General features: G+C 28.3%; 1 protein-coding gene across 1 annotated transcript; it reads right to left on the bottom strand.

The window, feature by feature from the left end:
- Nucleotides 1-8,448: 8,448 nt before the first annotated feature.
- Nucleotides 8,449-26,677, bottom strand: LOC135954272 (uncharacterized). Its single transcript, XM_065504375.1, has 7 exons — nucleotides 26,608-26,677; nucleotides 15,301-15,348; nucleotides 11,425-11,701; nucleotides 11,247-11,274; nucleotides 11,009-11,093; nucleotides 8,809-9,042; nucleotides 8,449-8,741 (listed from the first exon to the last, which is right to left on the bottom strand). The coding sequence occupies exons 1-7, from the start codon at nucleotides 26,675-26,677 to the stop codon at nucleotides 8,539-8,541; spliced, it is 945 nt and encodes a 314-aa protein (XP_065360447.1). The 3' UTR covers nucleotides 8,449-8,538.
- Nucleotides 26,678-27,134: the final 457 nt, after the last annotated feature.

Below are 27,134 nucleotides of genomic sequence, written 5' to 3'. Positions count from 1 at the left end.
AAAATGAGACCCTGAAATTCATATTTAAAGGTAAACCTCTTTAGAAATTTTGTTTGTATCGATCTAAATATTTAAGGCCTTATTCATAATCAATTTTTAAATTTATTACAGGTTTATAAAACAAATTTTGTATGTAAATTCTGTTTTATAAACCATTTATAAAATTAAAAATTGTTTATGAATAAGGGGGTTAAATTATAAAGTACAATATTATTCACAAATTTTATATGAATAATAAATTACAAATACGTACATCTATCTACGGTTTGTGTATGGGTTTATAAACGTTTTTTTTTGGGAAACACTTATTAATTAATGATACGGATGCGCAAACAATTTTCTTTATATTTAATGTTAAATTAAAATGAACAGAATATAGTCAAAAATCTCGTAGATCTTCAATGTGTTTTTGCTGTATCTTTTTAAAAACTTTTTTTCTTTATTCAAACTATTAAGCGATTTATGTTACTTTCTCCTCAGGTTGATGTTGATACATGAAATTGGTAAATTTCATCAGAACCGTTAAAGTTTAAGAAATAATATATGAGGAAAATCAAAAATTTTGGAGAATCGAACTGAAAAAAAATCAGTCACACTTATCGGTAGACCATAGGAAAAAAAACTTTTTCCTCATATATTTTCAACAACATTTTTATACTTCCGATGTGCAGATTATATTTCAATTAAATCAGAGCTTCTTTTTCTGTGTTTATCATATGAATTCGTAAGAAAATAACCATAATTTTAGTTCATAAATCTTAAATTATGCGAGTGTCCAACTAGAAACTATGCACAAATATATATGTATGTATATTTTAAAGAATTTTAAAAAGGTCAGATTTTGAGAAATTATAGAATTTTGAGCTTCAAGAAATACAAATTTTTAAGCATAAATGCATTCCATTTATCTCGATCAGGGCGATTAAACATACAATGAATGAACACTTTTGAGAAATTCGAATTTTCCTTTTATTTTAAAATTTTACGATTTTCGTAGTTGACAAAAATGAAAAAGGCAGTTTCAGTTTTCTATTCGCTTTGATATGATTCCCTCGCTCAACGTCAAAATTAAAATTTATATTTTAAGCAAACAAATTTAGTTTAACAAGCGATTTGGATCGAAATTATTTAAATATTAATAGAATCATTTTCACTGTTTTATTGGCCTTGACTCTCATATCGCAAATGGGCGATATGTATTAGTTTAGAAAATTCCATATGAAATTGATCATTTAAAATTGAAATTGAGAATATTCTAAATTAAATTAAGAATTTCAGTATATAATTGAGAAAAATCCATGTGAAATTCAGAATTTCAATATTAAATTGAAAAAATTCCAAATAAATTGAAATTTGAGAAATTCACTTAGCGAATAGCTGCAACTTAAAAAAAAATTAATAATTTTCAAAGTAGACAAATTTTATTGAAATACGAAAATCAATAATTTTCAACTTTAAATTAGTTCCAATTGATATTGTAAATTTCTATTTTAAATTGAGAATATTTCAAATCAAAATCAATTGTAATTGATATTGAGAATTTCAAATTAAAATTGAGAAAATTCCAAATAAAATTGAGAATTTCAAATTAAAATTTAAAAGTAATATCAAGTTGGGAAAATTTTCAAAACCTCCCAGCAGTTCTGGCTAATAGGGCCCATACACAACACCATCATGATTGTGCAATCAAGTAATTGTGCAAGCTGAATGAGCTTGCTGCTGGTGCTTTATCAAAAATAGTTTGATATTTTTTTGATTGACTAGGACGATTGAATCGTGTATTGTAAAATTATATCATAAAATTTCAACAAAATAAAAAATATGAATGCCAAAGAAAAAATATTTTGGGGAGAATTTCTCGAACTTTGTAAAACAATGCCTTGCCTCATGGTAGAACCAACCAGGTACAATTATTAGGGAGAGTTTTCAATATTTACCCCTACAACGTCAAATAACACATTTACTCTCATCACTTTTTATTTTGTTTTCGCAATGTTTTGCACGTTATATTAAAACTAACACATATTTATTAGGAAAAAATTTAATTTGAATTGAATATTTCACAAAAAAAAGTAAATACACAAAAATTTGTTTAATTAATTTATTTTTGTCTTAGACATTTCGTTTTGTTTTTTTTCTAATTTTTTTAATTTTCTTTTGTTTGACGTTATAGGGAATGTATAATTGAGAACGTACTTTTTAATAATTGTACCTTGCTTGTTCTGCCATGGCCTTGCCTATGGAAAGTTAAAAATACAGAATACTGGAATCGTGAATTAAAAGACAATTAACAATTAAAAGAGGCAAATAAAGACAAAGTGGTAAAAAAATCAACGTTTTTCGAATGCTGCAGGAACAGATGATGGTTTTTGTGAGTCTTCGTTGTGGTATTACGATAAACTCAATTTTTGGAAAATCAGGAATGTTCCAGAGAAGGAAAATGTACCATCATCATCTTCGTATGTCCTAGTTCTCCTTTGTTTTCTAGCCATTTCTTCATCCAAACAGGTTTTTTGCTCAATTTTTCGTTTTCGTTTACCATTATTCAACAACCTTTTCCACACAATTTTTGTTAAAAAATTAATATTGTACCAGCAAGCTGGTGCATTGTGTGCTTTAAGCTTAATTGCACAATCACTTTATTGCTCAATAATGATGGTGTTGTGTTATGTGACAATTAGTTATGTGATTAGTTATTTTAATATGTGTGCTTCCTAGACGAAAGTTACAAAGAGTAAATTTCACATTATCAATTGCCTCTCCAATAAACTACTTCTGGTGAATAAAAATATGACACTAAATATGTTTTTAAATGAAAGTTCTAAAATTTGTCCAAATCGATGCAAGTTTTTCTTGTCTTTCATACAAAGTGTAATCAAACTGCAAATCTAAAGATAAAATGGTTTTAAAATTAACGCATTATATGTATAGTGTATACATTTTACTGGCCTTAAAAAATCCGTTTATTGAATGGGTTATTTTTTAAACCCAATTGAAGGACAATTTTACAAAGAAAAAATTTTGAAATAAAAACTGTAATTTATGCCCAAAAAAATGTCTGTACAACTTTATTCATACATACGAGTACTCATGTATAAACATTAATAAATGTCGCTTTAACGAGTTCATTTTTAATATCAAAAATAAAATAAAGTAACTAAAATTAATTTAAATTATTAATAAATTAAATTAATATACATATTTGTTTCTTTTTATTTATGAATACATACATCATTTCATTCAATGAACACATTTAATAAAGGCAGGCATTTTAATTGTTTTGTAATAATTGTAGGCGTGGTTATAATTGATATTTGTTAACAATTCACAATATAAAACGTTTCAATTTAATAACGATTCCATGATTACGATTGTACGTACTAAATCCTTTCAATTTGGTTGGTCCCTACGCCCAAAAATTGATCTCGTTTAATTTTATTAAAATAAAAAAATAAATAAAATACAAATAATTAAATGATAAATCTATTTGTTTTTTTTGTTTTTGTTGTCATTCAGTTATATAAAAACAGTGATTGTCGGAGTATTTGTTTGCGCATCCATTTTGTTTAAACTTATTTTGTTAATTGTGGATTTCATTTTGTTTTTTGTTTTTTTCTTTTTTGTTGTTTGTTTTATAATAATAAATATGTATGTTGTTATAGTATAATCAATTCTTTTTAGTGTGATTTTTGTTGCTTATATTCATTACATATTTGTTTTTGGTGAAAACATATAAAATTGTTTTATTTATTAAGTCTATTTTGTCTACATTTATTTCATTTCACAATCATACATATTCAATAAATATTATTTTATTTTTTATTTTAATTTGTTTTTCGTTTTAATTTCTACATTTAATACCACTTATTTTTGTTTTTATTTATTTATTTTTTGTTTGTTTATGTATTTTTTTTCGATAAAGCCAACATTTAATGCTCTATTAACAGACATTTATTTTCTATTTCATCTATAGTTTTTTTTATTATTTTATTTTATATATATTTAACGTCCTGACGACAATTGCTTAAGTCTTTTTTAGTCTACAGAAAATGTTTGTATATACAATGCATTATTTTTTGTTTTGTTTTAGTTTTCACATTTATTAAAATTAAATACATATTTTCTTTTATAATTTTAAGTTAAGCTGTATATTATCTATATACATACATATGTATGTACATATGTATCTGCATGGTATAGTACATACATACATATTTATGTACATATATTTAACAGCCTGTTTTTATAAGATGAATGAATCTCTATACGAACAAAACGAATGCGTATCGAATATAGTTTTCAAATCATTGATTTATTTTGATCATAATTCTTGTATGACAAAATTCAAAATGCCAAATAGTAGAACACAAATTTTCTTCCGTTATTTTGACGAATTAAATTGCTAATACGATGTATAAAAACAGGCTGTATTTAAATGTTCTTTTGTGTGTAATTTTAAATTTTGTAATTAGATTCGTTTCACTTCAACTCTACATACATACATAAATAAAATGTTTGTTTGCGTTATTATTTGTCTTTTCTACGTCCTGTTTACCCCATATTGTAATTATAGGTGGCGAAATGATGCATTATATTATTGGCTTATGAATATGAATTTACCTATTTATTATATTTGTTATTTTATTGAAACCTGTAATTGCAGGGGATTTTGGGGAACAAATCATGGTATGGTGTAGATCCGATTAGTTTTATATCAATTGGAAAGAAGTTCTTTGCAGTATTTTTATTATTCGCCTTACCCCAATTAACACGAAGTCTGGTTATGCATTAACTAATAGAAATTATTATTGCATGAAAACTGTCAGTATCACTATTAGTGAACACATAGCTGGACTTCGTTTTAATGGGGATTCGTTAATAAATATATTTATGTATGCATAATGATTACTATTTCGTATGGATATCTTAAAAATATTTGTCAGAGATTCTAAAAAGATCTAATGAAATCAAATAGGCCATGTCCATAGAGAATTCATCTACATAGAGTATAGTTGTGGTTATAATTTACATGTTTATGCACCACATCCGTAATATCTTCATTTTTACACCACATTTGCAATAAGTACACATTGATACAAAAGTGAAAATTCTATACAGAACGGAAATAATTTTAGTTAATGTGAGTTTTATCTTCTAAACAGAAAAAGATTTATTAAAATCGCTGGGAAAATGGCTGAGTTACGGTGGTTTAAAGTCAGGATGCTCTAACTAAAAAAAGAACACCCTAGTATGGAAAAAACCGTAAAAGCCGAATAAAAATGTCATCACTCATTAATTTTTTAATTGATTTACTTGCATGTTTTGGAAATATGTTACTGCTTTACAAATAATTTAGAGCATGAAGAAAATTTAAATTTTTCGAAAAAAATTAGTTTTTTTTAAATCTGCCATTTTCCAAATAGTCTCTTCTATTTGAAAGTTATATATCAGCATAATTATGATTTTTAGAAGTTGTAATTTTAAGAACATCGTTATTTCACTTCATATAAAAGAGTACCAAAAAAAAAATGTACTAAACGAAGTGATCGATTGCTATAGACTCCAATAAAACGGAATTGCTAGATCAGGTGTAGCATAGTGTTATTGGCAAAGAAATCTTTATGATCCCTGATTGTTGTGATATCTACAAAATGTATTTAAAAATCTTAAAACTTTATTTAGAAAGCCTAATTGATGTTCCAATTTCAATTCAATCGTTACTAAGTTACTAAGTTGTATATCTACTAGCCTTTATTTTGCGATCGGCGATACTATGGTTTTTTTGTCCCAAATAGATGTTTACATTTCATTTACTTAAATTATTTAATTTATTTTAAGGAGAACTTATAAAATGTATGTAGTTATGCTTCAGGGACCATTTTCCTTCCAATAATACACTAAACAATTAAAGCCTGCCTTTTATCAATAACATTGCAGTGTTGACAAGATTTCAAAATACTATCATTTCCGGACAACAATTGGTTGATGTCCTTACTATTTTTATAAATTTTTATAAGTTATAATGGCAATTATTACGATTTCGGTACATATAAAAAATCATTTACTAGTTTTTTAAACAATACTTATGGAGCATTAAAATTAGACAAAAATTACAAAACTGTGGAATAGAAGACAGTCAAATAAAACTTGGTATTCATCTTTATATGTATTCTAAATAAGGCGCAAAATGACACTATAAATCAAAGGTTCCTGCAGTTTGGTTCTTATAGTGCATTTAATTTTCCTTGTAATTTGTTATACCGTTTGTCTCTGAATCATTTTCAATGCCATGTTCATGTAAATTTTTCCAAGGTTGGCTACCGTTTCGAAACCTCTTAACTTCTGCAGATTTCAATAAACTCAATTATGAAAAATGCAAATTTTTATAATTTCAAATTATTTATAGAATAACGGTACTGGTAACTATAACCAAAGGTACTCAATAATGCTCCATACTTTTATCGGATATTTGAAAATGTTCCTTGCCTAGCCTACTACTTCTTACATTTAAAAAAATTTTAAGAATTCCAATAAACGATTCTGTATCAATTTGATTTTAGTACAGGATCTAAAACCTGTTATTGACTGGTCGGTCTGCATGGCTTGTAATATTTTTTTTATGTTTAAATAAAACGATTAATTCAAATATACATATATAAATATAATATAACTTATTTGGCTGGACTATTATCTCGCCAATTAAGTATTGTTATTAGTGAAAATATTTGGTTAATTTTTCATAAATTTTGTAGAAATGTAAACATCTTTACGGAACATAGATTTTATAAATGTTGGGAGTTGAATTTCAGTTTAAGTTCTTAGAAATGCATTTCCGGGAAAACTGTGTACTAGGATGCAATGCTGGGGATTTATTTATAATAAAATTCATTTGTTCTAATTACTAATTTTTTGTTGCGTTCTAATTGTTTCTACACGAAAAATATATTTAAATTTAGTTTTCGCTCTCATTACCACATAGAGGATTGATTGAAAGTAATTGTTTATTAGGGTGGACCAGTGCTTAAAATGAAATCAAGATACGAAATACAAAAACATTTTTACAATTCGATTTTAATCACCACATGTAGGATTTATTTAGTTGTTTTTTTTTGGTTTTTTTTTTGGCAGTAGAATTAAACTTTCAATGGTGAATGAACTCGTGTGCAGGGCGTGTATTTCTGTTTCTCTTCTTTAATTTTTGTTTTTGTAATAATTGTAATTTTTTTTGGTTTAACTGACATTAAGTAGCACTTGAAGTGGGTTCTGCCTGCAGAATTAGTTGCTTACTTTTAAAATAATTAATTAATAATTTGTTAAGTGTCGATTAATTGTGGACCACCCTAATATGATGCATGATAATGTATTACTGTAGTACGCACAGACACACACACACACAATCACACAATATACATATACATACAAACAAACAAACATACAAAGAATTTGTTTTCTTAGTTATGGATTTACATAAATAGATACGAGTAGTAAGTAAGTACCAATTTATGTATTTTTTTTTTTAATACAACTATAAGTATTTCATTATTACGCGTATTTGTTATTTCTATTTTCTATTTTCTAGTTTTAGTTTATGTTTTTGTTTATGTTTTTGTTTTTCTTCTTTTCTTCTTTCATTTTGTTTATTCTAATGTTCTTCTACAACAAAGTTTCAAAAAATAACGACATTTTCTGTTTTCGTATTTAAATTTAAATTTGTATGAATGTGTATAATTTTTATTCTAAAAACATAGATTTCTTGTCTAAAGAATGGGTTCACGTACATACGTTTTTTCTCAATAAGTTGCTATAAAATTATTAATATTATTTTCATTTTCATTTTAATTTTAATTTTCATTATAATTATTGTTGTTTGTTTTTTAATTTGTTTTGTTTTTGTTGAAATTTTTCATTTTATTTTTTGGTTTAAGAGGTTGGTTGTGTGTGTAAATTTGAATGTTGTAGTTGTTGTTGTGTGTGGTTTTCATTTATTTAACTATCTTTACTTGAGTTTAATATAAATACATACTTAATTAGATTCTAAAGAGTACGTTACATACATACATACATATGTATATACTTACATACATACATATATACTTACATACATATGTACATACATAGGTATTTATTGTTGGTTGCTGTAGAAGATGGGAGTTGTAAAAGAACTTTTATTATTGATTTTTGGTAAAATAAATTCTTTTAAATCAAATTTTATACCCGTATATAATTGTTTTATCATTAGTGTTTTATGTTTTGAGGTTCTCATTTAAATGAAAAATTTATGAGCATTAACGATTATAATTTTTGCATTCCAATTCAATTTAATTCGAACAAACGAACGAACGAACAACTACTACAACTATTGTATGCAGTTCTTTGCATTTTATACGTTACGAATCAAATCTAAATTTCTTTAATTTTGTTTTTGTTTTTATTTGGTTTTGAAATAGAGTTGGCTCAAAGGCTGGCATACGACGTTTTAAGAACGTTTCTCTATTTAGGGTGGGGTTGGTTTGGCATTTGAAATTTAATTAGTCTGGCTTAAAATATAAAATCACCACAATCCATTGCATAATCGAAATCTTCGCCTCCTAGGTCCTCTACAGTAGATGAATGAAAATCGAATCCCCCTATATCGGTGTGATATACGGCGCCGCTACAAGAGGTATCAATTAAATTAGTGCAGTGCGTGGTTGGCAGTGCGTGCAGGGTGAATGTGTCTTCACACTGAGACCAGGTCAATCCTGTAACACACAGAAAACACAATATATTATTACACATTTAGTACAAGTGATAGATACACGGATTCACCTCCACTCCATACTCCGTTGGGAAGTGTGGCCCAACCCCAGCCATGACCCCAGGGCAAAGCGCACGCCAGTGAAGCTGTTGAATCTGGATTTTTACTTAAAATTGCCACGGCTGCATCACTCTTCACCAGAGGATTCTGATTGAAAAATGTTGTCTGAGTTGCCAAAGTTGAATGTGATTTACTACTTGACTTTACCAATGACTTTCTTTGCTTAACCTCTGAAGTTGTTGCAGCTAAAACATTTATTAAAAATATGTATATGTATATTATGGCAATCATAATTGGAGGAAAAATAAGATATCGAAACTAAAATTAAAGTTTAGTTTGTTTGAGAGGACCAATTCTAAAATTGTTTGTCCTAGCGTCAGTATTTAGTGAGCTGAATCAAAGATTAAAATGTAATTTTTTAAGGTTTTAATGATTTTTTTTTACATTTCTTGCAAAGGAAAGATCATAAAAACTTTAAAAATATCCTTTTTATCTTTGTTATCAGCAAATACGGAATACAGGTTAACAATTTTGAGAAACGGTATCTTAGAATGAATTTAATTTCTATTTAAGTTGGGAACATCCAGAACATTTTTTTTTGGGACCTCCTTAATGTACATAAATACAATGTATGGACATTATGGTAGCTGGAAAATAAGTTGGCGATGTTCCCAACTAAACTAAAAGTATACAGCTTTTTTAAAGCGGTCTTTTAGATATTATCTTTCGAGCCAGGTCAACCATTCCTTAAATTCGCACAATCTAAATAAGATTTCATCACTTTATGCTAAATTTCATAGCAAATCTATGATCAATGGATAACTCAAGGATAAAATTAAGAAATGGTGTCTTAAACTGAATTAAATCGCAATTTTAATTGAGAACATTGACTACGTTACACGCATATGTATTTGGGTGACCCTTATTTTGGACTTTTTGGATTTTCTATGCCACCAATTTCTCCCTCACCTAAAAACCAAATGCTGAAAATTGGCCAAGACACTAAAAATTGAAATATTAAAAATATATGTATTGTTTGCAAAAACTATTTTTATTTGAAAATTTTGCAACATTCACCCAAAACTTGAAATTTCAAATAAAATATGAAACCTCTCTAAATGTTTGTCGATTATGATCAAATTTTCAGCATTTGGTTTTGAAATCGTAAAAGAGCAAACTAAGGGCAAACCAAATATAAATATACATATGTATGTATATAGTAGGGTGGGTAAATTTTGTTGGTCAACAGGCGTAAAATCGCAAAATCGTAATCTACGAAAATTTCCCCAAGAAACTATGGGTTTAAAATTAAAACCTAGCTCCCGCTGAGAGACTTCAAAATACACGTTTAAGAAATTTCACTGTCCAACATATTGAGACTTTTTGATTGGAACAGAATAGCGACCCTATAATTCTAAAAGGACATGTTGAGTAGATCATTTTTGTAGAATAAACTTATAGTCCAGCAGGCCTGAATTTTTTTTACAGTGGGTGAAAGTTTTATTTTTTGAACGAAGGGTACATTATAATAACTGAAAAAAATGTTGTAAGTTAATGTCTGAAAGATTCTTATTGTAAGAGTTGTATCGTGGAATTTTATGGAAGATCTTAACCCTCTATCTCCACTCTTTAGGTGTCAATTTGACCCTTTTTCCGAGAAAATCAAAAAAATGCCTTTAAAAAAGTACATTTAAGGATTAAAATATTCTACGAAAATGTTTGCCTTAAAATTTTAGTGGAGGTCACCAAAGATACCAATGTTGTAAATAACGCTCTTTACGCTTAATTATATTTTAAATATCAGCTCATTCGGATCATAAATAGATTTTTGGAGATTTTTTAAAGGTGGCGTGTAAATTTGCTAATTAAGCGTAAAGAGCTTTATTTAAAACTTCGAACGCAACTGAAATTTTCCGGCAAACATTTTCGTAGAATATTTTAATCCTTAAACGTCCTTTATTAAAGGATTTTTTTTATTGTCTTAGTAGAGATAAAAAACTATTAACAAAAATATATACTGAAATATCATTGGATAAAAGACGAAATGCTCAAGATAGGATTTGATTTTAGATGTTATTTTAGATTTATTTCTGCTAAACGATTTTTCGTGAAAAGAAATTGACCCACCCTAATATACATATACGTATGTAATAATATAAAAATGACCACCCTAATAATTATATACTTATGAATTAAAAGTTTTGCACTTACGTCTTATGCGCACGAGTGGTCTGCGTAAAACATTCATTAAATGAGGCTTGTCCACAACTAGTTCGATTTGTGGAGGTGGCGGCAACTAAAAGTATGAAGATAAGAAATTTAATTATGAAATTGAATGGAAAATGCTTAAAAGTGATTATACGTATGTATATTTTTAATTTTCTATATTCACTCAATATATCAAGTCGTTTCTCAAGTGGGTATACGACAGCAAATTGTACATACTTACTGTTTTTGTAATGGCATCGATCCATTCACTAAAAATTTAAAAGTAAAATAAATAGAATTAGTTTACATTTATTACAATATGAAACACCAAAATGTCCACTTGAATTTCAATTTGACATTGACAAATTTTAATTAAGTTTGAGTTCCCAGTTTGGTATTGCAACAGCATTCATACGAACCTAACTTCGTCTTCCGACTTGGCCAACATCCAATACACTTTTGAGCGTTTTCTACGTGATCCCAAGGCTATGAGTTGTGAGACACTACACCCGTCAGGTAGTGGCGGACGTCTCGGAATTTGTCCCGTCCAATGTGCAATGGCCAACATTTCAGGTGCTTCTTTAACAAGAATTTTTCCAGCTGGCGATGAACGTCCTGGTTCAGTGAACCATGCCATGGTTGAATCATCATACAGAACGACCCATTCTTCAGACCATCTATTCCAAAGGAGTTGTTCTAAAATTAAAGATCATGACGAAAAAATGTATTTATCTAAAAGGCAATTTGGAAAACACTTAACATTCACTTTGATAAATAGTTCGTTTAAATTGCTTTTGTTTTTTGAAAATGTGTATGGTAATATTTCCAAAGTGAAATGAAGTGTTTTACGAACCTTTTTAATGATGTACAATTTATTATACAGAGATACAGCTCAAATTATCGTTTTTGTTTTATATTCCTAAGGACATCTCCTCATTATAATCTATACTTCTAGGAGTAATTGTGCAATTGCACTCTTACCGCAAAACTTTCGCTATAACTACAGCTAACCGTAAAATAAATGCAAAAGTGTCAAATTTTGATTATCTTTTAATGATATTTTAAGATATCGTCACGCCAGACAAACAAACATTTACATATTCTCTTTATCTCTATGCTGACGATCGCAAGTGCTTGAAATTTTGTATTTAAAAAAAGTTAATAAAATAAACTCATACAAAAAACCTCGGTTTTTAAGGAAATAGTTAATTTTATATTCATTTTCACAAAATGGGTAACGTCACTTCATATTTTGTGTAATTTCCTTGCATGGATTATCAGTACAATATTTCATCTAGGCCCCATACTAATGTCCTCCAGAAATTGGACTTCATCGGTCATAACTGATGATCTGCGGCAAATATTTTGATGTGTTACAAACGGAATGACCAACTCAATATACCGCCTAATTTTTTTTTATTTAATGCTGGGTATAATAAGGTATGACTGACATAGGCCACTAAGTACATATCATAATAACTGCCTCAAATAATAGATACTACACACTCATGTGACTCATTATGTTGGATGTTGTTGAAAACGGTTTTCATATGTATTTCCGCACTTATAACAAACAAAGCGTCATTTGCAGTGATATTGTTTTTTTCATGTTCATGTCGTTGGTTTCAAGTGTTTTAGATTTTTTATTTAACTTAGGAACAAATAAAAATATTTAAATATTTTTTGATAATAAAATTTAGTTTAAAATACTTAATTTTTTTAAAAATAAATTTTATATTTTAAAGAACTTATTCATAAAAAAATTCAAATGTTGTATGGACATTTCGCTTTAAAACATTGTTTAAATTCAAAATTTTTTATGAATATGTGGGTAAATGTAGTATTAACAATAAATATCAGCTTTGAGATGCATACATTCTAGGATGCCTAATTTCATGAACATTTTCGCGATATTTTTAATATTAAATTTAACAAAAACCAAGCTATTATTGTCATTATTTTCTCTAAATATGATAATGTTGGGCTTATGGAATACAAATTATCTATATTCTTTGTTTAACTCTTTGCGGTTTGGTGGTTAGTTTACTAACCACATTTTTTATAGTCTTTAAAACATAGTTTATTGCCATTTTGCTAAACAACTATATTTTTTGAATCATCGTTTATGATTTTTGCAAAACTTTGCCGTCAGGGTGCTCTGGTTAGATAAATATACATATTAATTTGAAAATATTGTAAAAATCTGTTTGTTTTTAATATACTTTCACGCATTCAATAAAAAAAAGCACAGAGTGTTTATAGTTCATCGAATTCAGTGTTAATTTGATATATCGGTTGTTTGGTCAGAAAATTTTTTAAAAAATATTCGATTTCCAAAAAAATTATACGAAACAAAAATTTGTATAATAGTTATTTTTAATGCCAACCACTTCACAAAAAAACCTTGGAATGGGGTGGTTTTTTCATGTTTTGATTAATTTTGTCTTACTTTTTATAATAAACTAACCTTGATTAAAGTAATCCTTGATTAAAGAAATATGAGTGATCACAGATCGCGCTCCTTTTCCTGATTAAACGCTTATAGATATTTTGAGTTTTTATAAAAAAATCGTTTTTTGGTCAGACATATGAGAATCGAAAAAACTCAAAATATCTAATTTCGCTAATAACTTGGCCAATAAGCGTTTAACCAAGAAAAGGAGCTCGATCTGTGATCACTCACATTTCTGACCAAAAATAGATTTTTTATATAAAAACTCAAAATATCTAAATTCGCTAATAATTTGGCCAATAAGAGTTTGATCAAGAAAAGCAGCTCGATCTATGATCACTCATATTTCTGACCAAAATTCGATTTTTTAATAAAAACTCAACATATCTAAATTCGCTAATAACTTGGCCAATAAGCGTTTAATCAAGAAAAAGAGCTCGATCTGTGATCACTCATATTTCTTAACAAAAATCTATTTATTATATAAAAACTCAAAATATTTAAATTTGCTAATAACTTGGCCAATAAGCGTTGAATCAAGAAAAGGTGCTCGATCTGTGATCGCTCATATTTCTCACCAATAATCGATTTTTTATATAAAAACTCAAAATATCCAAATTCGCTAATAACTTGGTCAATAAGTGTTTAATCAAGAATAGGAGCTCGATCTGTGATCACTCATATTTCTCACCAATAATCGATTTTTATATAAAAACTCAAAATATCTAAATTCGCTAATTCGGCCAATAAACGTTTAATCAAGAAAAAGAGCTCGATCTGTGATCACTCATATTTCTGACCAAAAATCGGTTTTTTGTATAAAAACTCAAAATATCTAAATTCGCCAATAAATTAACCATTAAGCGTTGAATCAAGAAAAAGAGCTCGATTCGATTTTTTATATAAAAACTCAAAATATCTAAATTCGCTAATAACTTGGCCAATAAGCGTTTAACCAAGATCTGTAATCACTCATATTTCTGACCAAAAATCGATTTTTTATATAAAAACTCATAATATCTAAATTCGCTAATAACTTGGCCAATAAGCGAGCACTCATTTTTCAGACCAAAATTCGATTACTTATATAAAAACTCAAAATATGTACATTAATTTACATGTATTCTGTTGTTGCAAGCCTTAGGTTTTTGACAACAAACTTAGGTTCTTTGTCTCTCAGTAACGCTTCTATGTATATTTTATTCTATGTCCTATATGAATAAAAATTATCATTCAATAATACGTTTTTTTTTTCTTTTTAACTATTTTTACCCTTTTCAAACTGCTTCACACAAATTCACAAATCGAACACAAGCATTTTTTTAACTTGGACAGGACAATGTCTGTCGGGTCAACAAAATATAAAATAAAAACAAATATCAATCGACAAAGAAATAAAATAGTTGTAATACTATCGTGTAAACAATAAAGGTTTTTTCGAAACGATTTCTTGAAATACCGAATGATTTCAATAGTATTTTAAATTTGAAAAGTGTTAATACTCAGTTTTGCCGTCTATAAATACCTTTAGTGAAAACCACATTCATTGGCCCGCATAATTTCATTTCAGGTTTAACTTAAGAGTGAGTTAAGCTACGTTTAACTAACAATTAAAAAACTAGCTCTTAACCGTTAAAAGTTGTCTGTCCACATAAAGGAAATGTTTTCGGTTGTGATAACTAAATTTGCAGATTTAATGAAAAATTCATTTCAATTCTTCATATTTAACTGACTGTCTGTTGCTGAACCGAAAAAGTCTTTGGTGTTCGCAACAAATCTATTTTTTATGTTTCTTCTCACGCAATATTGATATTGATAAAAGGCTGAATTTTAATGTACTCACTTTTATAACGCAATAAATATCCTCCTTTGATTTGTTTTCCAACATTACCTGAAAAAAAAACAATAATTTCGTTTTAGTTAACTTTTTAAAAATTTGCAATAATTTAAATAGTTAATACCTATTTTCGATTTCAAAAAAGGCATTGAATATTAGAAAATATAACATTCTCAAATTAATTTCTAATCGAAATTAATGGCAATTAATACGAGTTTTATAAAACTTTTATTGTAATATGTATGTATAGCACCAGAGTGTTCTACTTAACTATTTCCAAATAACTGGATATGTACAATTTACAAACTTTGATATTAGATTGTCACCCTAAATCACCCGATATACGGTCATATATGAATTTATAAATGTAGACATATTCATAAAGCAACTAAAATGTTTGAACAATAAACTAATTCAAGGTAATTCATTCTATATGCCACAATTGCTTTTCAAGATGATGCAAAAACCACAAGAAGAAAATGAAAAACTGTAACAACTGCTTGAAATGGCTGTTGTAGGTAACAAGCGAAAGCGATAAGAAAGAAAATAAAATTGAGTTAAACATTACGTACTCCTGCACACTGAAAGGAAGTTTACAAACCGTTCATATACATAAACACAGTGACCACTAAAACAAAAATAAATATCTATGTATGTATGTTACTATCACATTATTTCCGCAACTTAAGTCAAGCAATTTCACAAAACGAAACTAACAAAAACTGTTTCTTGTAGACATCAAAACTCAATCACTATGGTGAATGTCATAACCAGAAACCCTAAATAATGGATCCACTTTCATTTCAATGGTGAATTGGCAACTTTACCATTTGTGTTATATCACAGAGAGAGTGAACTGTCATTGGCCAACCTTTGTCAAGAACAGAGTTTCACTCATAGTAAAGAAAGTAGGTAACGAAAATTGGTATCATGTTGACTCTTGCTCGAGATTTAGTAGACAACCCCTTATGGTGGCATGGTCCCTCGTGGTTACGACAACCGCGAGAATACTGGCCACAAAATATCGTTACCGAACATCTACATTTAAAAGTTCAATCTTTTTCTGTTCAGACTGAACAAAAATTTGACATACTGGAACGTTTTTCAGATTTACCCCGTGCAATTCGAATTATTTCGTATTGGTTCAGGTGTTTACAGTATTTGAAAACCCGAAAATGCTTGTACAACACCTTAGATTTAACCCAATCAGAAATGAGATTTACTCGTCATCGATTAGTTCTAGTATGTCAAAAGAATTATATACCCGAATATTCTTTACTCTCAAAAGGTAAACCCATATCTTCCAAGAGTAATTTACTCACTTTGAAACCGTTTATTGACTCAAATGGTTTCGTCAGAATCAATGGTCGATTAGTTCGATCACCTAGCTTAACATACGAGAGCGAACATTTTATGTTACTTGTTGAGAGAATCAGAAAATGAAACAACAAAATTAATCAAGATGAGTTATGAGTTAATTTATTTATTTTTTCTGGCTATAACTTTTATTTGCTAACTGGAAAAGTGCTTAAAAATTCCAATCTAATTTTACCATTTTACAAAAAAAAAAAACATACATATTTTTAAAAATTCTACAATTCAACAAAAGCAAAACAACTGCATTTCCAAATATGTAGTTCGAAAATGTTCAACTTTTTGAAGCAAAGTAAAATAAAATTATTTGAAAATAAATTTTGCCAACAAGGCAGCAAAAATTAACTAAAGAAATAAAAAAACCATAAAGTTTTTTTACACTAAACCAAAAAAGCCGAAGCTTGCAACTATCCTAAACCGAAACTCGTTCAACCGGTTTTTCATCTTTATAAACTTTACCTATTTGCTTTAACGAAATAGTTTGTGTGTTTTAATCTGTTTATTTTCAAATTACACACACATAAATCCAAGTTGATCTTTTCAAATTTAATCAAAATTTAATATAAAACCGGTTAACCGGTTTTTTGGACATTCTACTTGCAACTTAGAAATTGCCAAAAGTTTAAAAGGCATGATACGCCATAAGTGTTTTTGAGATGAACTTGGTTTTGGTTCTACTGAAAATGTAATGGTAAAACATGAGCAGAAACCGTGATTTTGGACAACTCCATTCGAGTTGTTGGTTGAAGTTCACCAGAAGATATTTTTTTTAAATGAATTATATAATTTTCAAATGAAATTCTTTGAACAAAATAAAAAAATGTTTGTGATTTATAAAAACCAAATTTGTAAAACAAAATATTATCAGCCCAATTATGAATAAAAATTCCCCGGGAGTTTTTTCCCTCTTCCCTCTCCCGGGGAATATATTATTCATAATTGGGCTGTACATAAACTGGCTGCAAGTTGTACATAAACGTATACTTAATAAATTCAAAGACATATAAAACCAACTATTCGTTACTCATACGCTCCGTATATAGGGGAATTTGTTAAAAATTTGGCTTTTATAAATCACATTTTTTTTTTATATGTTTTTTATGTGCTGTTTTTATAATACAAGAAATTCGTTCGAAAATTACAAAATTCTTTTAATAAAGGCGAAAACAATATAAGTTTTATAAAAACATGCCGTTAATTTTATGACGGACAAACTTTTTTACATTTTTTGCTTATATCAAAATGGCCATAACATTTATTTAAGTTATTTACAAAAAAATGGCATTACTTTTTCGCGGGTGTCTAAAAAGTTTACCCACCAAACACGGTAATGTTTGGGGATAATTTTTTTATTTTTTTTTTCAAACAACGCAAATAGTTTTTTTTTATAAATATAACCTGTCTCGAATCTATATTTAAAATTTGAGGTAACTGGAAAAAATCCGCTGTTTTACTATAAAAAAAGTAAAGGTACTATAGAAATTATTAATCCAAAATGACTCGGAAAAAATTTTATCGTAAATAACACAACATTTGCCAACGCGTGGTGCTAGGGCCCAAATTTGGTTATAGCCCTAATGTACATACATGCATACATATATCTCAAATTTGTTCGTGGAAATTGTATTTAATTTGAAATATGATTGATTGCTGCGATTTAACCATTTGTTTACAAAAATTTGAATTTTCTTTTTATATCAATATGAAAAATATTGAAAATATTTGATATCTACTGTTATCAGAATACCGTGATTTAGTGCAACATTTACTAAAACCGCACTGAATGCTGGTATTATTTATAAGGGATAAACACTCGTAAATCTTTGAAAAAAATAAAAACAAAGAAAAACAAAAACAACAAATGTTGAATTATATCAATATGATTGATTTATACAAACTTATCAATAGATTTTTATCCAAAAGAAAAATAAATAATACCAACTAAATACACACACACATACACATACATATATTTTGTATATATGTACATACATTCGTGCATATCGTCACATAAAATGCAAAATGATTCGAAATTTAATTTTTTTATTGATTACGATTCACTACACCAATTACATGCATAAATATGTATGTGACTGCTGCTATCAAAAACAACCAAGTTATAACCAAAATTCAATAAAACTTATCATCAAGTGCATGATTTTCTTAGACGAAAAAAAAATAACGTATTAATAACAGAGTATTTAATTTTTATGTTTTATTTACTGTACTCTCAGTTTTAGTGGAACTTGTCATCAAACTGAATGTTATCTATAATGTTTAAGCATATATTAAGGATGTTTATAAACTTCCACAAAGAACTGCTCAAAGTTTAGAAATTAATCATTCTAAGTTGAAAAAATTGTATTTTAACCTTTAACTGGTGTCCACATTTCCAGTTACGTAATTGGTATGTATCGGGGGTCCAAATTGACCCCATTGAAGATATGATATTTACTGTTCTAAACATAATTTTTGTTTATATTTCCTAGTGGAAACTAGTTTTTCTTATCAAGTTGCTAATTTACTGACATCTATTAAGGAATCATTATCTAATAATGATGTTTTATAATGTAATATGTTGGAGTTTAAGTTTTGACATTGTTCAATTTTATTTATAATATTTATTTAATTTATATCATAATTATTTAATTTATTTTATATAAAGGTTAAAAAACATTTTTTTTTTTCTATATAAAAAATAAAACTTCAGTTCCGGGTTGATCCAGATGTGAACATTTTCATTCAATATCTCAAGTAGTTTCCATTTTATATATGTAGTTGTAAACTTATGAAAACTAATGTTACGCCATTTTTTTAGGTGAGGATGAAACTGATGATAACGAGTTAAAAAGAAAGCAGTTAAGCAAACATTTCTAAGTAAAATGCCTAGAAATGATATTTTTTAAAAAACTTTGTTTTAGTACAATCTTTAATAACTTTGTCAATTTACAATGGATTTTTAAAAGCAATATTGCGTTTTACACATAAATAAACTTATTTTTTAAATCAATGCATAAATAGTACGATTCCTTTATAAAATACTACGTAAAATCTTATCTAAAATTAGAAAATGGTGAAAAAATAAAAACAAAAATATGTTTGCTGAAGAAATGCACACAAATTTTGTCAAAATACTTAAAAAATATATATACCATTGGAAAGGCCACAGTTTCTCTTTTTAAATCCGTTGAAAAAATTACAATCGATTGATAACCAGCTTAGTTAATGGCTTATAAGTGCTTAAAGGTATGAAAACCCGGTTTTTTATCCGTAACTCAAGATGTTGGAGGTGTTTTTCAAATTTCATTATTTTTCTTATTGTACTCGATAAAGCCTATCAGAAAAATAGTATTACTTTCCAGGTATTTTCACTTTAGTTTTTTTTTGACTCATAGTGTTATTTATGTTTATATTTTCCACAAAAAAACCGACTTTGAATTTTTCTCAGGTTTTTTATTTACCTTTTAGAACTGAAGTACATATTGAGAGACTATTTACGAAAATGACTTTTTGATGGTAAAATGTTCAGTAAAACAGCCCTCATCTATGGTGTCAATTTCATAACGAACATATTTTGTTTGCTGTTTTATTTGAATTTTTGTTATTTCTCTATCTTATACAATTAATTTTTTCCGAATGCAAAACCCTCTATCCATAGGCTAACATAGAGACGAGACGTAATTGTCATAAACCTAAGTCTAATTGTCAGAAACCTAAATTACGTTTCCTTTAATAATTACAATGTTGACAAACTTATGTTTTTTTTCCATTAGACCAGGACGAGTAAAGAACGATCCTACTGTGTCTAATTTAAGATCTCTTATATATGATCCAGATGATACCATAACATATAAATTAAATTTTGATACAGATCACATTGATCTGCCTGTTCGTATTCAACCTTATACAGAACATATTGAGCCAAAACCTTGCGGTATATTCAACCGTTTTTGCTCTACAGAAAATGTGCTCAAAATGCGCGTCTTTAGATGCTGCGTTGAACCACCACAAGGAGTGAAAATTTTGCAAAAAAAAAAGAAGGCCATTGTTTTTATTTACGCAAAAACCTTCAGAAAAATAATGATACCCGCAAATCAAATTTTTGAAATTAACTCTAATGCATATACATATTCTTCTGTATATTTTTAGGGATAGAATAATTAATATCAGCAATACGCAACAACTACTGAAGTATGATCAAATCATTTACCACACCCCAATAAAAACTATTGCAAACAATGTACACTTTCAAACATGATGTACATTAGTGCATTTGTATGACTGTGTGTGCTATGTGTGTGTCTTACATACATACATATATGTACATATGTATATATTGGATATGGATGTATGTACTTGTTTTCAAGTATGTCATGTAAACCATTCCCAGCCCCCAAAACTAAATACAAAAAATATGCAGAAAATATACAATTTGTGTGTGGTACGCTGCAGACAGATTAAAAATGTCGCTGGATGTCGCATTTACTACTATTAAGAGACTTTTCTGAAGGACGTTAACATATTTACGAGTATACATATACATACATATGCATATATACATATGTTTGTATGTATGCGTATGTAATCGTATGAATGAATGTGCATTATATGTATGTTTAAATACATAAATGCTAGGGCTTCATTTTGTAGGCCTTCTAAAAGATCAGTTTACATATGCACATGCAAAAGTTCATTCTTTAGGTTTTGTGTTGAATTCATTATAAATATTTTCACTAATTACACTCTTTAAAAGCTTGCTTCACTAGACCCTCCACGAGGCTTTAATTTTCAGGTCTTTTAATAGATGTATACATTTGAGGCATAGGCTTCCTATGACAAGGCCTTTAGTAAGGCCTCTTTACTGCATCATTTACCAGCGGGATGTATAACATTTATAAATATATATATATATGAATGTATGTATGTATGTATGTCCATTAGGTGTATAACTAAATCTCGACCCTTTGATTAATTAACCGATTATGAATTGGTAACATTATTTATTGTAAGGTTCCAAATATGGATTAAGAGGTTCCATGCTTGCATACAAAACGCTTAAGTTATTATTGGAAAACAAATACATACATAGGTATATATTATGAAATAAAAAATGTTGGAGAAATTATGAATATTTTTGCTGGTATCCCTTCAATTCTCTGATCTGTATCTCGGATACTATTACATGCATAAAACATGAAAACTGTTAAAAAATTTACAGTTCTAAAATCGTGATATTCACTGATAAGTCTGCTTTCAAATAAATGGAAATTAACTTATAATTCAAAATTTTTAATATCTCTGCTTAATTGCCGGATTTCGGTTTGCTTTTGAGCCATCAAAAACCAAGGTTTCGGTTAAAACCGTTTTCACTTTAAGTTTGCAAAAGTTAGTTTTAGCAAACTTTTTTTAAGGGCATGGCTAATGTTCATACATGTGTACATTAGGGTGGCCCCAAAATTAAAGTTGCGGATGTTCCCGTTTTGAAATTTTTGAAATTAATTTTTTTTTTAAATTTCTAATAACCAATTGAATGCGTCTCTCAAAGACCTTTCATATGAACCAAATTTACATATACTTCCTTTGGAAGAAATGTGGGAAAAATTTAAATAACCTCAAAAAAGTACCTTTATATCCTTTGATCCAGTTCGCCAAATATTGACCCCAGGACGAAAAAATTTCAAAACGTAGTCTTAGAATAAATCAAATTTTAATTTTAGGCGGGAACATCGATACCTTATTTTATCTCTATACAAACGGGGCCACCCTAGTGTACATAGGAAGTATTCATATGAACATTGTATGAAATATTGTATGTCTTTATTGATTTTGTTTTAGAAAAGGACATTAAACAATTACAAACTTATTAAATATTACAAAGTGAAGTACATATGTATAAAAAAATGCTAAATTATTTACCGTACACTGTAAGAAAGACATGTCTTATAAGGTGCCCGTCGAAATGTTAAGGTCACTTAGTTTTTGTACCGTTTATCCAAAAATACAAAATGGTTTTTGCTATGGCACCAATGGCTAAAATAATTGTTGCTCATACGTTGTTCAGACACCAATCATTTCCTCTCTTTTCATTACTGTAAGGCCACTGCTACACGTTCAATATATATTGTGATATTTGGATTGCCATCCATTGTAATGGATCACGCAAAAATTAAAGAGATAATCTTTAGCAGAGATAAACCTTACATATGGGCATTTCCCTTGAATGGTCTACCAGGATCGAAAAATAAAATGTTGATAATCATCGTGTTTTATTTTTTATAATTATATAAAACAGTCTATGTTTTTATAATAGAGTGGTTTCATAGCATATCTCAGCTGTTTTAATTGAGAAATTTGGGCTGGAAACTGGAAACTGGAAAATTTTATATTTTCTTTTTAAGCTAGTTCTAAAGACATTTTTATATTTAATTATTTGACATGTAAAAAATATATTATGTTTGCACTCTTTTACAATCAATTAAGAAGAGAAAAATGTAAGGAGAACAAAAAATGTTGATTAACGGTTAGTTTTTATTGTTTCTTATCTATGTTTTAATCGTACGTTCGCGACCGAAAGCATCATTTTATTGTAATTGTTTGCATTAAACGTCAACTGGAGCCAGACAGAACACATTTTAATTGAGTTAGGTGTCACAATTAAATAAAGTTTTTTTTTATTTGCAAAATTTCGTACGTTCGTGATTTTCTGTGAATAAGATTCTGAGTCGATTTGAAACGATGTTCGTCCGTCCGTCTGGCTGGCTGGCTGGCTGTCCATGTAAGCCTTGTACGCAAAGTACAGGTCACAATTTTGAAGATATTTCGATGAAATTTGGTACATATTATTTTTTTGACCCAAGAACGAAGCCTATTGAAACTGGCTGAAATCGGTCCATTATATCACATAGCTTCCATACAAATGTCCGTACGAAATTGGACTTTAATTTTATTATTATCGGTCCATACTTAGTCATAGCTTCCATATAAGACCCGATGCACTTTAACGTACATAAATCTCCTAAAATCATTGGTACACACATAAAATTCAACATAAATAACTTTCTTAAGACATAAATCACACGACCTAATTTCATGGTGATCGGTCAATAACTGGTCATAGCTACCATATAAGACCCACTACGAAAATTACTCACGAATATAAATTATTGAATATTTAAAAGAAAAATGTTACTTAGTGGTCGGGCTTGACCGACCATACTTTCTTACTTGTTTGTTAAGGAAATTTGAAGATATTTATGAGAAAATGCATGGTGATAATCAGGGAAACCAAAATATGCAAATGCATGTTTTTTCTGGTGAGTCTAATGAGCACATGGATAAGATATTTACACGTTTCAGAACTATTTAAGAATTTTGGCATCGATTTGTTAGTGCATATTTTTGCATATTTTACCCTTAAATACATATTTTTGCATATATTTGTTTTAAGAGCATATTTATGTCATATTTTGCGTTTTTAGAGCATATTTTACTGTTTAATAGCATATTTTGAGTTTATCAAAAACAAATTTTGTCTTACTTATTTTTCGCTGTTGTGTTACTGTTGTGTTAGGTTTTTACTTCCTTTGTTTAAAATTCAAAATTGAAAATAGATGGATTTTCACCAAAAAAAAAAATTTAAAAAACAGAAATTTTTTTTTTTTAAATTTAAAATAACAATTCGAACAATTTTTTTATCCAAAAAATGTTCACCTAAAAAAAAAAAATTTGTTTCCAAAAAATTAAAAAACTGAAGAAAAAAATTTTGTTCACCTAAAAATATTTAAATTTTTTATTTTGAAGTATAATTAGGTGAAGGGTATATAAGATTCGGCACAGCCGAATATAGCTCTCTTACTTGTTTTAATATAAAATAAGCACTATTTTAATAATAGCTCCATCTAAATATCAAATTTTAGTTCTAACTTAACCGTTCTAAGTGTTAAAGAAATATTGTCTTTTAAATTTGCTCCTGTAACATCAGTTGATGGCGAAAGAACATTTTCTATGTATAAAAAAGTTTTCAGATCCAATAGACAACGATTTTTATTTGAAAATTTAAGTAAATTTTTTTTGGTTAAAAATTATGTAAAAGTTTGTTTTTTTTTTTAAGTTTTTACTGCATATTTAAAGCGCCTAAAACTCTTTTTTTAGAGCATATTTCCGGTTTCCCTGGTGATAATAATAAAAAACATATGGAAAAATCGTACGTTCGCGACCCGTACGTGGTTTTTGTTTAAGTCAATTAAACAAAAACCAATAGAGATATTTTATTGTGTAAATACCGGATATAACTCAAAGGGACCAATTCATGGACCCAAGTGAGCTGGTTGATACTAGCTGCCTTTATAACCTAATACCGGATAGAGACGTACATTAGTACACTTTTAAAATAAATTAATCGCTTTTAAATATTCCGTCCCATTTCGCAGATTTTTTCATTTCACTACTACGCAAAAAAATGCTAGGAAAAGTTATTTTTCTATATTCTTTGGACATCTTTCTTTCGTACGTTCGTGACCCCAGGAAATGCCCATATACTATGTACATATGTATATGTGAGTAGAAATAACTACATAATTTTGTGAAGAACAACATAGCTATGTTCAAATATAGAGCACATAAATGTTATTTGCTAAAATTATCATTCTCAATTATCAATCAATTGAGATTCTGAATCTCAATGGATGTTTCTAATTTTAAGATAAATTAAATGTATTTAAATATTGATGGAAGTGAAAGTTGTTGATTATTTTTAATTATTTAATTACTACATTGTCATACCAAAACTACTACATACCTTCATCATTACCATTTTTTATATCAACCTCAATATCAATAAAATAAAATCGACGACAACTAACATAACAATAACAACAACAAAAAAACAGGATTGATGAATAATGAAAGAGCCACTACAAATACACAGAGAGAGAAAGTACCGTACACTCACACACACAAACACAAATTTACACTTTCACTCGCAAATGCACGAGCAGAAAATATAAAAAAAGAAGAAGATAAACATTTCCATTCAAAAATCTGTAGGGGTTCGTTCGTTCGTTCGTTCGTTTGTTCGTTCGTTCGTTCGTTCGTCTAGCTTCTGCTTTCCATTATTTATTGTGTTGTTGTTATTGTCGTTTTTTTAAATGTTTTTGTGTTTGAGATTGTGTGTGTATGAGTTTGTTTTCGAATTTATATGGTAGGGGTGTGTGTGTGTGTAATTTCATTGAGAAAACTGAAGAGCCCGCCATTAATAAGTTTCTGTTGTTATGTTAGCAACTGTTTTAAAGACACGGGTTCAAGGCAAGACGCAAATTGAATTTCTTCCCCAAAACAAGTTATCAACATAAAAGAAGGAATAGCGAGTTCCTGTTTGTACATACATAGATACACAAATGGACAAAAGTCACCGCCATTTCGCCTTTAGAATGTTTAAAGGACTACCACGTTATAAACATAATTGAAACACAAAATTTAATTTTTTCAACAAAAACAATAATTCATTTAATTTTACATAATTAGAATTATTGTTTTTGTTGAAAAAATAAAATTTTGTGTATCAATTATATTTATAACGTGGTAGTCCTTTAAACATACTTGAGTTAAAACAATTTTTTTTAACTTAACCTAATTTACAAAAACGTAGCGTGGCGGTCCTTTATACACCCTAAAGGGGAAATGGCGGTGACATTTGTCCATCAGTGTATGTTTGAACTAAATCCGCGCCTGTTTAATGGTTAATACTTAATTGGAACGAGCGCAAAGGAGGAACTTTAAATTTTCATAGATTTTACCTCTAGGTTTATTTGCTTTTTGTTTTTTTGTTTTTTGCTCATCTTTTAACAATAAGATGCTGTGTATTTGCGTGTGTTTCGTAATATCTGTGGGTGAGCAGGAGCAATACTCGTCCCATTAATTTTCGATTCTGTTGGTACTTACCCGTTGTTTGCTGCTGCTGTTGTAAATTTATAGAATTTTGGGGTTTAACTTTGGAACACATGGAAAACATGATGACAGCTTTTGTTAGTTCTTGTTGTATTTCTTTTTCTTAATGATATTTCTAAATGTTTATCGTTTTCTGTCCAACTCTAATAAGTTGTTTGAATATTTTTCGATTTGGAAAAGCAACGAAAACAATAAAAAGGATCAATATTAATGAAAAAAGTGATGTCATCACTAGATCACTATACAACTCAACAAATCGCAAAAACCAGTATTTCCTATATGTAAATTTGTATACGAATGTATGCAATGTATGTATGTATGTCTAATTATTTCGTTAAATGCAAGACAATTAGTGAATGATATTTAAGTAGTTTTTTTTATTGTTTTTAAATTGATTTAATAAATGTACTACTATGTATTGATTTTGAAATATAAATTTATATTTGGTTCGATTTTTAAGGAGCATATAACGCCTTTTTTAGTATAATTTAGTTTTAGTACGAGTAGCATTTGTTATTGTT

This window comes from Calliphora vicina, chromosome 1, assembly GCF_958450345.1.
Source record: "Calliphora vicina chromosome 1, idCalVici1.1, whole genome shotgun sequence".
NCBI classification, from domain to species: domain Eukaryota; kingdom Metazoa; phylum Arthropoda; class Insecta; order Diptera; family Calliphoridae; genus Calliphora; species Calliphora vicina.
This window is presented reverse-complemented; position numbering and strand designations above follow the sequence as displayed.